Source organism: Pituophis catenifer, unplaced genomic scaffold, assembly GCF_029215685.1.
Source record: "Pituophis catenifer annectens isolate HBS135680 unplaced genomic scaffold, rPitCat1.0.hap2 SCAF_2, whole genome shotgun sequence".
NCBI lineage: Eukaryota > Metazoa > Chordata > Lepidosauria > Squamata > Colubridae > Pituophis > Pituophis catenifer.
Genome location: NW_027256882.1, coordinates 125,576,325 through 125,593,599, shown reverse-complemented (window position 1 = coordinate 125,593,599; position 17,275 = coordinate 125,576,325). Strand labels below are relative to the sequence as shown.

Sequence of the window (17,275 nt, the reverse complement as noted above, 5' to 3'; positions counted from 1 at the left end):
CAAAACTGGATGAAGTAGTCTAGGTGTGGTCTTACTAAGGCTTTATAGAGTGGTATTAGTACCTCCCTTGATCTTTATTGTATCCCTCTGTTAATGCAGTTTAAGATTGCATTGACTATTTTCGCTGCTGCTGCACACTGCTGGCTCACATGTAACTGGTTGTCAAGATCCCTCCCACAGTTACTGCTATTAAGCCTGGTTTAGATTTGTACTATTGCCTAAGTGTAAGACTTTATTTTTCTCTACATTGAATTTCATTTTGTTAGATAGGGCCCAGTGTTCAAGTCTGTCAAGATCCATCTGGATCTTGAGTCTATCATCTAGGGTGTTTGCTATTCCTGCTAGCTTAATATCATCCTCAAATTTGGTTAATTTCCCCTTCTATTCCCTCATCTAAATCGTTTATGAAGATATTGAAGAGTACTGGGCCTAAGATGGAACCTTGTGGTACCCCACTGCTTACTTACCTCTATTTAGGCATAGACCCATTAAGGACTACTCATTGAGTATGGTTTCTCAACCAGTTATGAATCCATCAGGTGGTGATGCTATCTATCCCACTTTTTTTCTGGCTTACCAAGAAATAGGTTGTGGTCTACTTTGTTGAATACCTTGCTGAAGTCTAAGTATATTATGTCCACACTATGTCGCTGGTCTACTAATTTAGTCACTATGTTGAAGAATGAAATAAGATTGGTTCGGCATGGTCTGTTTTGTTTTGTTGCAGTGCTATGAGCAGCCACAACAACACAAATTATGTTTCTATGGTTCAATGTCAATTTTTCATTGGGATTTACATCTGCAGTGCTTTATCAACTGTAGTCACTTGATTTATCTAGAAAAAAACCTAGGCACTTAGATCTTTTGTTATTTCCATTTCTCTGGATTTTTCCTGCCATGTAGAAAATACTCTACATATACATAGTATGAATGTGAATTGCTAACAAAATGCATATATGGTGTAAATTGGATATTTGTCCAGGAATAACATAGCAAAAGATTCTCTGCCAGGGAATACTTATCTTCTTTATCTATTTTTTAAACATAAACTGGGATTTCTGTTAAATTGTTTTTAATTTATATTTTCTTACATTGTCCACCCCCCACCCATCCACCCCTGCAAAGAATACTGGGAACTGGGATCCAAATGCTGGATAAGGAAAAGATCTGGAGTCAGATAGTTGTTTTCCAGTAGAAGTCCAAAGACCAGGAAACAATAGTCCGATACCCCACTGATGCTGGGATGGCTAAATTAGGGGCATTAGTGCTTTTTCTTTTTGAGCAGGCATGCTGATCATCTTTGTTCTGCCCTGAGTCGCTGTTGGCATGGTTCTTGAGCTATGTGCTCACCCTAATATGCCCCACCCATGATCTGAGTTAGATACACACACACACACACACACACACACATTGTTCTGCTCATTGTCATCTAGAACAATCTCAAATGTTTAATTGCTGGCCAGCTCCTCAGATGAACAGCACATTTCATCTGCCTCTTCAGCTTCTGTCTCAGAGAATTTAGAGAGAATCACAACAAACCAGGGAGGGGGCGGTCATCACTTAACTACCAAGTGCCTACATCAAAGCAGATGTGTGATGGTATGGTGGGTAAATTGTGGTTTCTGGGAGGAGAAGTGGAGACCCTCAAACATTCAACATATGGGCTTCATGCAGTTGGTCTCTGATTTGAGGACAACCTGGTTTAATTCAAATAATTTCAAATTTTAAAAAGCTAGCAGAAAAGAATAAAAGAAGATCAAAGATCAATTTCTTCAAAGAATCACATTGAATTTGAAATATTTTTGAAGGGTATTAGAATAGAATAGAATAGAATAGAATAGAATAGAATAGAATAGAATAGAATAGAATAGAATAGAATAGAATAGAATAGAATAGAATAACAGAGTTGGAAGGGACCTTGGAGGTCTTCTAGTTCAACCTCCTGCCCAGGCAGGAAACCCTACACTACTTCATACAATTGGTTATCCAACATCTTCTTAAAAATTTCCAGTGTTGGAGCATTCACAACTTCTGCAGGCAAGTAGTTCCACTTATTAATTGTTCTAACTGTCAGGAAATGTCTCCTTAGTTCTAAGTTGCTTCTCTCCTTGATTAGTTTCCACCCACTGCTTCTTGTTCTACCCTCAGATGCTTTGAAGAATAGTTTGACTCCCTCTTCTTTGTGGCAACCCCTGAGATATTGGAACACTGCTATCATGTCTCCCCTAATCCTTCTTTTCATATTAAACTAGACTTACCCAGTTCCTGCAATCCTTCTTCATAAGTTTTAGCCTCCAGTCCCCTAATCATCTTTGTTGCTCTTCTCTGCACTCTTTCTATTTCTTTTATTTTGGTCACCAAAAAGGTTTTGACCATTATCAAATTCTATTATCACAAATAGGATATCCTTGAGGGCATTCTGCATAATTTATCTGTCTAAGATTCATGCAACTGGGTTGTTGATTAATTCCATTTTGTATGCAGGATCTCCTTGGGTCAATTTATTTGCTTTTTGACAGGAGATTTTATCAATAGTGGATAAAAAAAGAACAAGAGCCCTTTGAGAAATCCAGTAAACATGAAACAATATTTTCTGAGGAATGGCTTACATTTGGAAATCCTAATGTATATTTTGCATTTTGTAAATTTGGAACCATTGATTTTCTGAAATTATATGTTCTAATTCTTTACTATCCACAATAATAAAGTTATTTATCAGAGATTAGATATAGCAAATATTATAGTTCAATCATATACAATACTCAGTCTGTCAGTCTTTTAAACAACCATTAGATAACAACAGAAGGTGACTCAACCTTGCATTTAGCCAAAGTGTACAATACAAGATCTTCCTTGTTACCTTCAAATATAGATTAGTCCACAACATCAATTTGCAATAATACTTCTAACTGAGACCCTTGTATGATTAAATCTCCAGTACAGATTATATTTTGAAAATTTGATGAATATAGTTTAGGAAAAAAAGCTATTAAGAATTTCAGAAGTATTGTTAATTGTTAATATTATATTTGTATTCCACATCATTGTTAAGATTGCCTTTAAATGTAATAATCACCCCACATGCTTTATTTGAGTATCTATTAATGTAGGTACTTTCTCCTAATTATTGACCACAAGTGTCCGCTGAACGTTTAACAGCTCGTATAAGGGGGTATTGATTATTTCTGAAGTCCTTCAAGAAAGACATTACATCCGTATCTTTGGTGTCCCCAACCAGAGAGAAGGTGAAATTCTGGAGCACAGCACTGAAGAACAGGAACAGCTCCATCCTAGCCAGGGCCTCCCCTGGACAGGCCCTCTTCCCTACAACAGCAATGAAGAAAACAGAGGTTATTTAGGAAGTACTTGCTGGAATGGTCTCTGATAAAAGACTAACGTGGATCAGGTAAGCATATGAACTTGTAATACAATCTGTTCCAGAGGCTTGTACCTGCTGAGAATGGCATGAAAGCATCCTTTTTCCTGAATTGGCCGTTTTCATCCAAAAAATGATTGGGATTGAACTTCTCTGGAGTCTCCCAATGAAGAGGGTCAAAATGTACAGAGGAGAAAACTGGCACAATAGCCATACACTAGAGGGAGAGGAAGAAACTGTCACTAGATGATAATATTTCATATGGAAAAGAAAGTGTCTTTGCTTTCCACTTGCCTAAAATAAAAACATGCAGTGACTAGCCGTCTGCTGAACCTTGAAGAATGAAGAGGGAAGGAATAGATACTGTAATTTTCGGAGTATAAGATGCACCGGAGTATAAAACGCATATACCTTTTTTGGTGAGGAAAAGAAGAAAAAGAAATCTCCCTCTGCCTCTGAGCAATTTTGCCTCATTGCAGCAAACAGCAAACAGCCTGCTTTACTTTCATTTTCATTTTCAGCATACTTGATTAGTACAAGGAAAAAAAAATCTGCTCCAGCAATTTGCCTCTTTGCAGCAAGCAGCAGAGCCTGAGAGCAAATTAGCCGAGAGTCGGGAGGCCGATCCAATCAACTTGTGCTAATTAGTCTGTGCTGAAGCTGAAAGGAGCTGTTTTTTCTTGCTGTTTACTTGCAAGGAGGTAACTGCTGCGAGGCAGAGGCCAAAGGGTGGGGGCCAGTGGGTGGGCGGGGCTACATTCGGTGTATAAGATGCACCTAAATTTTCACCCCCTTTTATGGGGGAAAAAGGTGCATCTTATATTCCGAAAAATACGGTATTTCTTTCAAGACCTATTTCTCTAAATTGCTCTTTTATTCAAACTGCCTCACATATCAAGGATCTAAGTCGTTCTTTCCTTTCTTCCTTAGAGAACCTTCTTAAATACTTGTATCACCATACCTTGGGAATGGTGTAACCATGCAACTTGATGTCACAAGTTGTTGCCCGGGGATAGGTCTCAAGAGTCCCATTCTGATGTCGCTGAACTTCATGAATAACGGCATTTGTGAAAGGCATCTTCAACCGGTCTTCCATGCTTGGAGTGCGATTTGAACCTATCACCTCATCAATTTCCTGTTGCACTTTAGCTGTGAGAAGAACAGATTGAGATGAGATTGACAGACTTTGTCATGCTGAGCACCTGCAGTCATTTGAATAGAAATATGTCTTCCAAAGCACATTCAGGGAAGACAGTTCTAGTCAGAACAATGGCTCCTCCTCAGAGTCATTTCTCAGTAGAGACCATTTCAACTTTTCTAGTGCAAAATGAGATTCATATTATTTGTATCTCTGCCTTACTAGATATCTTGACAGGCAGTAAGCATAAAGCATGTGTGGGTTTTCTGAAGATTAGAGTCTCCACCCAAAAACAGGATAAACAGTAGTCAGGAGAAAAGATACAGTTCTTAAATTAATTTCCTAAACTGTTATTATATGTATGCTTTATTATACCAGCAGCAAACAAACATTCATTCCTCCAAAAATCATGAGGCCCATTTCCAAAAAGCTAGTGTTTCAATCTATAACTAATCAAGCAATTTTGGGAGGTATCATAGATTAAGATTAATTACATTCTGTAACAATTTTTCATCTATGTCATAATTATACATTCTTGTGGAAAACCATTTTACCATTGTCTGAAGCAGTGTGGTTCAAAATGTTGGAGATGGTACCTTGAGTTAAAAGGAATCCAGCTGCAATGAGTTTACTTTCAATTCCATCTTTACTTTCTTTTTTCTTTAAAAAATATGTTTTCTTTAAACACCATCATTACTTTCTTAGCATTAATAGTGGCAACCCTAGGAGTACCAACACCTTTATATATTTGTGGGTATTTTTTTACCTTGAATGTGTGGCAATTCAGCCATCGCTAGAAGGCTGCAAAGCAAAGCGTGGCTGGTGGTTGTTGAACCAGCAATAAAGAGTCCATATACCATAATCACAAGGTCTTCAAGAGTGTAGATACCTTCAGATGGGTTCTGCTCCTAAAAAGAAAATGGAAAGAGAAATAGAAGAATAAAAAATTCTACTTGGAATTGAAATAAACTAATTCATGAAACTTTTCATAGTGTCTTCTTCAATTAAAGGAAATGTAATTCAACCAGGGTGACTTTAGAATATCTAGAAAAGGTCTTCAATTCTAAAGTATTTCTGGAATCACTATTTCATGCAGAGGAAGAAATAGCTTGCCTATCTGATCTACCCATCAAATATTTACCACAAGAATTGATACTCTAGTTTTGACTAATGTTGTTGGAGCTGGCCTAAGCAATTCCTAAGGTATATGCTTGGAAAAGAGAATTGAATCTGTTCCATAGAAATTTATTTGTTACATCTGACAGACTAATCCTAATAGAAATTAATAATCCTCTACAAGAGGATTCTAGAAAATGCTACTTAATTATCTTTATATCACCTATTGTGATTGTAGATCTCTAAAGAAATACCTTCTAAAATTTAAATCAGCATGGGAAGAAAATACTTATGCATACTCATTTTTTGAAGGAGAATTCTGCGGTCTTAAAGTTAACAGAGTTCATTTCTATTGTTTGGCCTAATTTTCAGAATTGAATGGATACCTTTAGCAACAATTATGCCTGGAATAGTAATATATGCCAACAAATGGCAATGACCGGGTTGTCCAAAAAAAAAAGCGGGGGGAGAATAAATATTTCCATATTTCTTCATATAGGATGAACTAGTTCCATCTTAGATGCATAATAGAGATATTTAAACAATTATGCAGATATGTTATTTATACCTACCTTCTCCAGTCTAAGAAGGAAGCAATCAATATAGTCACGCAGGTTCTGGGGATCCAACGTCTTTTGGTGCAAATCCACTTTCTCACGGATATAATCACAGATACTTTCAATTTCAGCAAAAATGTTTTTGTGTGGCCCAGGAAAGAATTCCACTATTTTTGGAAACGTATTGTATACCTGTTATAGAGTTCACATTAAATACTATAGCTGATTAGACCATTATTTTATTTTATTTTTATTTTATTAATCATATTTTTATGCCGCCCACTCTCCGAGGACTCTGGGCAGCTTACAACAATCGACAGTATACTAAAGAGCATATTGCCCCCAACAATCTGGGTCCTCATTTTACCCACCTCGGAAGGATGGAAGGCTGAGTCAACCTTGAGCCGGTGAGATTTGATCTGCTGATCTGCTGAACTAGCAGTCAGCTGAAGTAGCTGCAGTACAGCACTCTAACCACTGCACCACCTCGGCTCCTTATGGTGGAGGATTAATGCCCCAAATATTCAGAGAATAACTTTTACTCTGATATTGCTAGTTGTCAATTCTCAGATGGACCCAAAGCCAAGAAGACAAGAATCACAAGGATTTCAGTATGTTATCTTTAATTCTATTGTCAGGTAAATACAGTGTCTTGAAAACTATAATAGAAAATTATATTTATAATAAGTTAATTAAAGAGGAGTGTCTTCGAAAAGCTTTTCCCCAGATCTCTCCTCACCTAGGCTGAATCCTTGGTAGGAGATATTTTGTCAAGGGATTCTCCCACTGCTTTCCTAGCCTCCCTCATCTCTTCCACAAAGAGATAATGGTGGAAATGGCCAAAGTCCTCCAAGAGGCAAAGACAGAAACTGACTGAGTGCATAAAAATAGGGGAGTTGTCTAACAATTCCATGATAAGAAGATATACATTTGTCCAGAATCTGACATGGCCCAAAGGAGTTACGAGAGAAGGAAATGGTTCCCTACAAAATAAGCCCAACCAGAAGAGATTTTGCCAAGCACCAATTTATGCTTGGATGTCTAGATTTGCCTTCTCCTGCTTAGTAGCTCATGAAATCTCATCTTTACATTTCTGACTTGGACATTTATACTTACAAACACACCTGCTAGTTAAAATGGGGGTTCATGACAAGAAGAGGATCAGGTGGATTAACATACCATTCCTAAGAAACTAACAGAATGTCGTATTTGAGACTCAATAATCTTCTGCTTCTCTATGAAGGCTTTATCTTTGTAATCAAATCGATTGCCAAAAATGACTGCACAAATCACATTAGAAACAGCACTTGCAAAAATTCTCCTTGGGTTGAAAGGCTGCCCTGAAAAAAAAAGACCACAGATGTTTATGAGTGGGATCAGTAAATGTGGATCTTTCCTTTGTCAAATCTCACCTCAAAACTGCAAAAGAAAGTGATTCAGGTCAGAGAAATTGGAACTATTATTCTTTCCCTCTTTCCTAAGAATGGAATATAAACACAATATTAAAATCCTATAACCACTTTAATCAAGATACAACATAGTGTTTCCATGTTCCACTTTGAAATTGATTAAATATAGATTCAAAGATTGGCTTTGTTACCGCTAGAGTTTCTTCACAAATTTATTGCTGTCTTCTTCAGTCAAGAATTGTTTTCTCATTCCTTCCTTTGCGTTTTCCTGCTCCTGGCTGTTTTTTTCCACTTTGTCCCTTCCCTTCTTCATCTCTTCAAAGGTTCTGCCTCCTTTTTTAACTGAGCTCTCCTGTCTCACCCTCCCTTCCTCCTTCTAAACTCTTTCTTTTCCTGTTTTCTTTTTATATTTCTTTAAATAATATCACTTGCAAGTCATTCCATTATTTCTCCCTTCCCATTCCAGAGGTTTGTCCATTAAACATTATATTCAAATGCACCACAGCTCACTAAAGGAATGCTATTTATGATTGCTTAATTAGATCCACAGTGCCTTTCAGTTCTCCAACCTCATGCAAACTCCCCATAAAAGCAAATCTGCTGATTTTGCCTGGTGTTTAATATAAAATTATGTTTAAGTTATTTTTAAAGAAACATTTGCTTCTTTTTCACTTTTAACCAAGCACTCTGTTATCTCCATCCTTCTCTCCTGCTAACATACCCAATTTTTAAAAAAATAAATAAACTTTTTTTCCTATTTATTTTTATCGCCTTCCAGAAGAGACATGGCCACAAGGATGGCTCTCAAAGCTGCTTCAACTATTTATTAGAATTTAATAAAGTTAAAGAGTTAATTTAATTCAACTCTATGTTGCCTTACAGATCTCTGTCCTTCATGGAGCCCATTCTTATGTGTGTGTTCCTTACCTCCCTTAGTTTACCTGTCCATTAAGTTTTTTGCTGATTTCTAAATTTGCTTGATGTGTGTTACTGCATCCAGCCTAACATTTCACTATTTTGGCCAAAGTTGTAATTTTATAAAGCCATAATTGCCCCATTAAACAACTTCCTAGAATTTCTGATCTCTCAGTGCTGCAGCCACAGTAAGATTTCAGTATTTCTTGGCAAGGTTGTAATTTTATTAAGCCAAAAGCTGACATTGGATAGAAAAGAGGGAGAAACAGCTCTATTACTTTTCCCTTTGCTTCTGAACAATACTGTGAAAATAAAAGCGGGGGGGCATTCACTGCCTATCTAAATTTTTCTTTATTTTGTGTATTTAAGTGCAGAGGATTTGAGTTTAAGTTTACAATCTAGTTTTCCTGCAACTTCACATTATACAACAAATCCTTTTCAGATTCTTTTTTTTTTTTTTACCTTTTGTGGTAGCTATTTCCTCTACCAGACAAAGGGCTTCCTCCTGCACCCTCTCAGACTTTTTTTTCTTCCCCATCTCAAAATCTCTCAAGGTGGACAGTGTGAACCGTCGCAGTTCCCTCCATTTCTTCTCATCAGTAGTGGTCAGACCTGAAACCAAAGACACAGGAAACAGATCACAATGTTATATTAGTTCTCAAATTTTGCAGAAGGGGAAAAAATTATACGTTATGATTTTCCCTCACCCCACTTGGTTGCTTCATTATGTACCATCAAGTCACTGTCAAGTATAAGCAACCACATAGAGTTTGTCCATTACAACCTTTCTCCAACCTAGTTCTTGAGGACTTTGATATATTTGTCATCATTATATTTCCATCATCTCTCTTCCCTACCACATTTCCCACAGTTACAACTCTCTCTATAGAGCTAGGCCTTTGCGTAATCTTTTTGAAATATGATCATTTGAGTCTAATCATTTTGCTTTGAGTAAAAATTTTGGACTGATTTGTCCAATGATTTATTTTCTTGGGTATCCATGATATTCTCAAGGGTTTTCTTTGGAATCTTGTCTGGAATCTTCTCCAACATCAAAGCTTAAAATGCATCAATATTTTCTCTATCCTGCTTCAAAATCTGAATTATTTTGAAGGTACATGAAATTGATATTGACATTAATTTGGATAACATAAGCCAAAAAGTGTCTTCATTGGTAAACCATTTTGGATGCCTTCCCAAAGGGCCAATTTAGAGGTCAAATTATTGTTATTTGTTGTTGTTGTTGTTTTGTATGTAAGAGACAATCTGAGCAGACTTGAAAAGTGATTAGTGGAAAGGAAATGGTGAAAAAACATTTTTTTCCTTTTTCAAGAAGTATGATCAAATCTATATCTTTACCTGACATTTCAAGTGAATCTTTCACAACTATCAATATTATTAACGGCGTTCAGATAATTTGTACAGAAAATTAAAGAAAAACAATAACTAATAAGGAAATGAAAGAGGATCAACCTTTATTTTGGAATATTCGCCTAACAGCAGGTATATCAATTCGCCCACCAAATTCTTCTGAATGATCTACCAAAGCATCTTTTACCACCTCGTACCCACAAAGAGCAATCATTGGTATTGATCCATTCCAGACAGTAAATACAGGTCCATATTTATCAGCAAGCTAAGGGTAGAATTAGATGAAAATTCAGTTAATTAGGTGACAAAGCATTTTTGGTGAAATTATTATAAAGTATTTTTGAAATACTACTTAAATTTACCAGAGCTTCAATAACTTTTAATACCTATAAAATACATCAATATGATTATGATCCAATACATGCCATATATCTCCTAGTTGGTGAGTGACCAACCATGTTATGTTTGGTATCTGTGGATTATAGAACCTAGCTTGCAGAGAATAGCTTGAGCTGCTCCAAATAAAACTGTGCTTTGGTTCTGGCATACTAGCACAAAAGGACCAAAATGCAAAAGTTATATTTTTACCATTAACAAAAAAAGTTATGTGTTGCAAAGGTAAAACTAAGCCTGAAAACTATTTTGATGAGAGCTTTGTCGTTTGAAAAGCAATAATACATTTTTGGAATTGATTTTTCAAATGGACAATAAATTCTGTCTTTCATTTCTTAATCACTTTTAAGGACTACTAATATTTATTAAGCTAGAAAAGATTTTCTTTAGCCACAGACTGTTATTCCTTTGAAGATCTGTGCCATTTTTGAGGATTTTTTTTAATGTTAAACAACAAGGAAGAAAGATACTGAAGGCAAGGTAAAATAAGGAAGTGTGGAGTATCTTTTTTTTTTTTAACTTTGATGGTGAAATATAAGAATAGAAAATTGTGGCTCTAGATTCCCATTTTTAAGTGATTTGTAGCTTGTCTCAGCCCCTCTGGAGCCGCCAGTGCTTCACCAGGCACAAACGAACATGCACACACGAAAAAGGAGGATTTGTTCCAAAACCTGGTTTAATGGAGGCAACACAACAGCGTACAGTAGAGACTGAGCTGCTAAGCAAAACAAAGTCGGAGACGCCCTAGCTCTCCGCCCGTACTGTTTTATAGGGCGTGGATACAGTTAACTATCATTAGGCAGGCAATGATTTCTCACAGCTGTCACAATCAAAGCTGCTGCTTGTTCCATTCATGCTCGACACAGGCATAGGACGTCATTCCCCTCTGCACTACTATCTCTTCAGCAGCTGATTTACGTTCCCATTCCACCCCCCCCTCTTCATTATCTCTTCAGCAGCTGATTTACGTTCCCATTCCACCCCCCCTCTTCATTATCTCTTCAGCAGCTGATTTACGTTCCCATTCCACCCCTCCTCTTCTTGCCTTCCATCCATCACCCACTATTAGTGTACATGGTGTCCTAACGCAACACCCCCCCCTCCACCGTGTTTTGTTGCTGGAATCCGTCAGTATTCTCTGGATCCCCTTCATGGTCTTCAATATCATCCATCAAGGTGATGTGTTGCCGAGGGGCTTTTGACACTCGACAGCTTGTCTATTTTGCTGTGGGTGGTTAAAACTGTCTGATTTTTATGAATCCTGGTTGGCCAGTAATTTTTAAGTGACATAAAAAGAAACCCTACTCTTTGACTAAAGAAGTAGTTAAGAAGATGGAGGAACAAATTATTAGAGATGTATTTGAAAAATTCTTAAATAAAACAGACCAGCTATATTCCAAGGATGTTAAAATAAAACTGTTTAAACTACTTCAGAGATGCAATTATGTGCAGAAAGTTACCAAACCACGCCAGCAATTTCACAAGTAGCTGACAATGTAAAGGAGTCAATTGCAATTTTGGAATATAAATCTGACACCAATCTTTATTATGATGGTTTAAATATAAACCTCCCAATACAATTGAAAGAAGAGTTTCAAGAAAATCTGCAATTTTCAAGAGGAGAAGTTTTGGGCTTTTTTCTTCATTGATATTAACAAGGTTGAGAAATTCTTGAGAAAAAGAGAAGTTTATAATTACTTGATGGACATTCCAGAGAAGAAAAAGGGTTTTATTCTATGAAGATAAGCTGGAAGGAGTGATTTAAACTTAATGAGTCTATTGGAATCAGGATGGATTTTTACCTGTTTGATATTTGTAACTGAAAGAAAGCTTTAATATAAAGTGGGTTTGAAAATGCATTTTTAAATATATTGCTTAAGTTATTCCTAAAGATTGTAAAATATTACTGAAAGTGTATTTGAAAGTATCTATGTTAAGAGGCAATTAAATAAAAAGATGTATTAAGTTAAAGAAAGGTTTAGAGTCTGTAAATAGATGTATACAAAAAGAAAAAAAATATTCTACGAGGATAACTTGGAGGGAGTGGTTTAAAAAGGAATTAGTTGGAGTTAGTTGGGTTTTTATTGGTTTGATCTATGTAATTGAAAGAAAGTTCTAATGCAGTTTGTGCTTTATGTTTATAAATGAGTTTGAAAAATATTTTTTCTTTTATATATAATTTTGAGTAATATTTAAAGCTTGTGAAATATTACTGAAAGCAAATTTTAAAGTATGTATGTTAAGAGGAAATTTTTAAAAAGATGCATTAGAACTTACTGATTTTAGAATTTTTTTTTTTAGTTTAATTTTTTAAAATGGATGGGGGAAAGTGCTTTTTTCCCTTTAAGGTTAAAGAATTTGAAAGGATATAATGAATTTTGTTAATCAAAATGATGGTAGTTTACAAACATTATTAAGTGCAAATAAAAATATTACTAAACAGAATAACAGAGTTGGAAGGGACCTTGGAGGTCTTCTAGCCCAGGGGTCTCCAACCTTTTGGACCTCAGGGACCACCAAACTCATAATTTTAAATCCCATCGACTACTGGGGGACGTTGGGAGGCTCAGCTGCCTTTTGGGCCTACCTGTCTGCTTCTGCGAGGCCTTGAGATGGGAGCCTGGAAACCTCTTTTGTGTTCCTTCTCTCAAGAAGCTTGGTCAATCTGAGTGAAGGAAAACGAAGACGGGCACACTGACAGTAGCTTGCTGACATTGGTGGGAAAGTTGGTACCATATTCCAGAGCTGTGGTAGTCACAGGACTGGCCCAGTGGTGAAATGTAAATTTTGTTACTACCAGTTCTGTGGGCGTGGCTTGGTGTGGGGGGGGTTAATATGACTGAGTGGGCGTGGCCAACTTTTTTTTTTTTTTTTACTTTTAAAACCATTTTTTCTACAACCTCTTCCGCTGAAGAGGTTGTAAAAAAAATGCTTTTAAAAGCCTCTGACGATCCCAGCTGAGTTGCCTGATCGGCAGAGGCTTTTTTTCTTTTAAAAACATTTTTTTTAGAACCTCTTCGGCGGAAGAGGTTGTAGAAAATATGCTTTGAAAAGCCTCTGATGATCTCAGCTGAGCCGCGCAATCATCAGAGGCTTTTTTTTACTTTTAAAAGCATTTTTTTGGCCAAAGAGGTTGTAGAAAAAATCCTTTTAAAAATTAAAAAAAAGCCTCTGATGATTGCGTGGCTCAGCTGGGCAATGGGGGAGGGCCAGGGATTTTAGCTACTTCACCCCTGGACTGGCCCTTTGGTCATCCCAGAGCAGCTCCTCTACATGGGTGCACCGACCTGCAGGGATGACCAAAGGGCCAGTTCTGTGACTACCACAGCTCTGGAATATGGGACTGGGCCGTGGTGGGGCTGGAAATCTCCGCCATAGGGGGTGGCATGTGCAATGTGCAACTTTGCAAGTGGTGCAACATGCAAAAAGGAGCGCAGCTCTTGCTGGCCGGAATGAGATAATGGTGCTGTTACGGAGGGAGGGCAGCCCAAGTGGGCTAAGTGGCCGTGGCGATGGCTGGATTTGCATGGCATCAGCATTCCACCTTCGCTGTGGTATATTTGTGCCAGCTGGTGGCACCAAGGCAGCCCTTGTCTCCTGCTGCTTGGGGCTCAGAATGGTAACCCGCATCCAGGAAGCACTACAGTTTTTTTCCATTTTATCATTTCTTCCCTAAATTACAGTACACTATTCATAACTGTCCTATTTTAAATTTAATCAGCATCAACCTAGAATCTTAACCGGTGCACCATTATTATTTTTTCCACAACATAATCAAGGCAATGCAGCAAAGAAAGCAAAGCTAACAAATCTCAGTTCCCCCGCTTCATGCTAAATTTCTTTTAAGAATTTCTACTCATTCCTATTTTAAATGTATAGGCATATTCATGCCTGGGATTTATCCACCAATCCAATACAAAGAGAAGTTTTTAAAGCCCAGTGTTTCTAAAGCTTTGTTTTTAAATCACACAGGCAAGAAAAAGCAGGTTGGAAGCAAATGGAGGACTTGGGAAAGTAATGGTTGGGGGGGAGAATCAATAAGAAAAACGGAGATGTCCGGAAAGGGACGGCCGATGTAAATAATGATAATTTTTAAAATCACAATCAAAGGGGATTTGGGCAGCTAACACTGGAAAAGCCAGCTTTGGAAAGCACCAGCTGGGTACAAAAAGAGGAAGGGGTCTTTTTTTCTTTTTCCAGCAAAAGCCACAGGGAAAGAAGGGGAAGGAGCCAGTCGGCTTTGCGCGGAAAAGTCGGGCAAAGATACCTCAAAGATATCTCTTCTTCTTTTCTTCCCGGCCATAGCCACCCAACCTCTGAAGATCCAGTATTTCTACCTCATCCAAAAGGCTGGCCGGGGGCAGAAGGATGGAAGGGGTGACAATGGCTGTGTGAAGTCCCCCTGATGGGGGATGGCTTGAAGTAGACGAAGGGCTTGGCTTGGCATATGAGAGCCAGTGCTGGGCTCAACCTGCCGGCTGGAGGGAGCTGCTGTGGGGGACTGATGAGGGAGTGCTTGGGGCTCAGAGCCCTTGGGGCTTGGAGCAGTAAACCGCATCCAGGAAGCACTACAGCAGCCGGAGTCAACCCTGGCTTTGCTGTCCATTGCAGACACTAGATCGGCCCCCTGCAAACTCTTGTCTCTCGAGGAGCCCAGCCAAAGTTTCCCGTGCCGCTTCAGCAAGCACTCCTCGAGAGAGGAGAGTTTGCAAGGGGCCGATCTAGCATCTGCAATGGACAGCAAAGCCAGGGTTGACTCCGGCTGCTTTCCTCTGCTAACAGGCGGCCAAGCTAACTGCCTGAAGGACCCTATCCTGTCTCTGGGAGTCAAACGCTGAAGCGTGAGTGGCACAGGAAACCTTGGCTGGGCTACTCGAGAGAAATGCAAAAACTTCTCTGTGGACCACCAAAATTTTCTTGCAGACCACAAATGATTGACCAATTTCTTCTTTAAAACTTCCAGTGTTGGAACATTCACAACTTTTGGAGGCAAGCTTTTTCACTGATTAATTGTTCTGTCAGGAACTCAGTCCTTAGTTCTTGGTTGCTTCTCTCCTTAATTAGTTTTCATCCATTGCTTCTTGTCCTATTCTCAGGTACTTTGGAGAATAGGTTGACTCCCTCTTCTTTATGGCAGCCCCTTAGATATTGGAACACTGCTATTATCTCATTATGTCACCCCCAACTGAAACAGAAAAGGAATAGGCACAGGTTGAACTGACTTTTCAAAATGTAAGAATTATCTTTCTCTAATGCTCAAAAGTCTGCCATTGACGTATTTGGTTCATGCATTAGGAGCTGTGGAAGCACAGTTTAGAATGCAATACTGCAGGCTACTTCTGCTGACTGCCGGCTGCCTGCAATTTGGCAGATCGAATCTCACCAGGCTCAAGGTTGACTTAGCCTTCCATCCTTCTGAGGTATTAAAATGAGGATCCAGATTGTTGAGGGCAATGTGCTGACTCTGTAAAACACTAGAGAGGGCTGTAAAGCACTGTGAACAATATATACTGTAAGTCTATTGCTATAAATAAAGAAATCCATAAGGACAGGCCATGACAAAATGGACTCAGAAGAAAAGGAAAGAAGTGAAAAAGCTAAGAGTATTGCAAAAGTATTGCAAAAAGAAAAACTGATGTACTTCATGAAAAATAATAACATATACAGTAGGTCAATTTCCCAACAGACTGAATGGAAAGTGGATATAAGGAAAGAATATATAGGAGTGCCTCAAACAATGTGGAAGGAATTATATTACAGAAGGCCACTGAAGTAGAAGTATACGAATGGGCTGTTTGGTTTTTTTGCAAAAAAAAAAAAGATTACAGATGAAAAAACTGTGCATGGAAGAGAATAATTGATCCATTTGAAGGATGGAAACAGGAACAAAATGCTACCATTCATGAAGATAAACCATCTCTGGTAACCTAAATGGGCTTCAAGGGACTGGATTTTCCTAATACTGTAGGAAAGAGTTTGTGTTTCTGTATGCCTTTGTTGGCATCTAGTGATCATCTGATTTTTGCAGCCCAGATGAGGTTTATTAGGACAGAAGTTGTATCTGCATTTCAACAACCTGGAATCAAACAGGGTAGCTAGAGGACGAGGAGGTTTCGGTGAATTTGATGCCAGTTCAAATGTTACAAATTTGAGGCTCTAGATTTATTTGTGTAAAGTTTTTCTTGTTACTATATATTGTAATGAACAGGGGTGGTTTCAAAACCTGTCGCTACTGGTTTGCTTGTGGGCGCTCGCGTCTGGGTGGGTGGGTGGAGCCTCCCACCGCTGCTGTTACTGGTTCGCCCGGTCCAGGGTGAACCGGTAGCAACCCACCGCTGGTAATGAACTTTGAAACCTCCACTGCAGTTTTATCAGATTGTTACAAGGTGACTTTATACTATAATTCCCATTGAAAATACACATGAGCCCCAAATAAAATTGGTTGTTTATAGAGTAAATCAAACTAATACGATTAAAGAAGATATTTTTCAAAGTCATCATCAGAAACTTTGAAGAGATACAATAGTTAACTAGCCTTACCTTTTGATAATGTTTATATAAAGGTAGTACATCTCGCTGAAAGAGGTTCCCCAGAATAGGCCATGGAGTAGGTCCAGGGGGCAGCTGCCTTTTTTTCTTGTACATTTGGAAAGATGAGAAAAGGATGAAAAATATACAGAGAAGAAGCAGAACTCCTGCCCATGTTAGCTCCATCCTCTTCTGAGTTCTTTTCCCTTTCAAAACTCCCAGAAACTGTTTAAATGAGACAAGATTGACAGAAGAATGCTAACTGGAGCCCCAGTCATATTTAAATAACATATTTTCTCTAATCCTTTTTTTTTAAAAAAAAAAATCAATGTGTTCTTTTACTGCTATCAATGCAGGGTAATTATTTACATCTCTACCTTTGGACTCTGGATTCAAATATTTGGGCCTGAAACATGCCAGCACAGGTGGGGTGAGCCAATACAGTGCAATGAGACAGTCCCTCAAATAGTCT

General features: G+C 38.1%; 1 protein-coding gene across 2 annotated transcripts; it reads right to left on the bottom strand.

The window, feature by feature from the left end:
- Window positions 1-1,070: 1,070 nt before the first annotated feature.
- On the bottom strand, window positions 1,071-17,057 carry LOC139312564 (cytochrome P450 2C20-like). Of its 2 annotated transcripts, none has more exons than XM_070937465.1 (9): window positions 16,816-17,057; window positions 9,985-10,147; window positions 8,974-9,123; window positions 7,367-7,527; window positions 6,203-6,379; window positions 5,404-5,422; window positions 4,338-4,525; window positions 3,452-3,593; window positions 1,071-3,324 (listed from the first exon to the last, which is right to left on the bottom strand). In XM_070937465.1, the coding sequence occupies exons 1-9, from the start codon at window positions 16,987-16,989 to the stop codon at window positions 3,125-3,127; spliced, it is 1,374 nt and encodes a 457-aa protein (XP_070793566.1). In that variant the 5' UTR covers window positions 16,990-17,057; the 3' UTR covers window positions 1,071-3,124. The 2 variants fall into 2 exon arrangements, with proteins under 2 accessions (XP_070793566.1, XP_070793565.1); XM_070937464.1 differs by having other exon boundaries at window positions 1,078-3,324; window positions 5,281-5,422; window positions 16,816-17,055.
- Window positions 17,058-17,275: the final 218 nt, after the last annotated feature.

Bases quoted from the DNA above. Each gene is read 5' to 3' on its own strand.
- LOC139312564 (XM_070937464.1), bottom strand. From the start codon at position 16,989: ATGGAGCTAACATGGGCAGGAGTTCTGCTTCTTCTCTGTATATTTTTC. The intron at 4,526-5,280 runs GTAAAAAAATAC...TTCTTCTCACAG, and splicing joins TGAATTGCCACACATTCAAG to CTAAAGTGCAACAGGAAATT. The intron at 3,325-3,451 runs GTACAAGCCTCT...TTGCTGTTGTAG, and splicing joins TTTCATGCCATTCTCAGCAG to GGAAGAGGGCCTGTCCAGGG.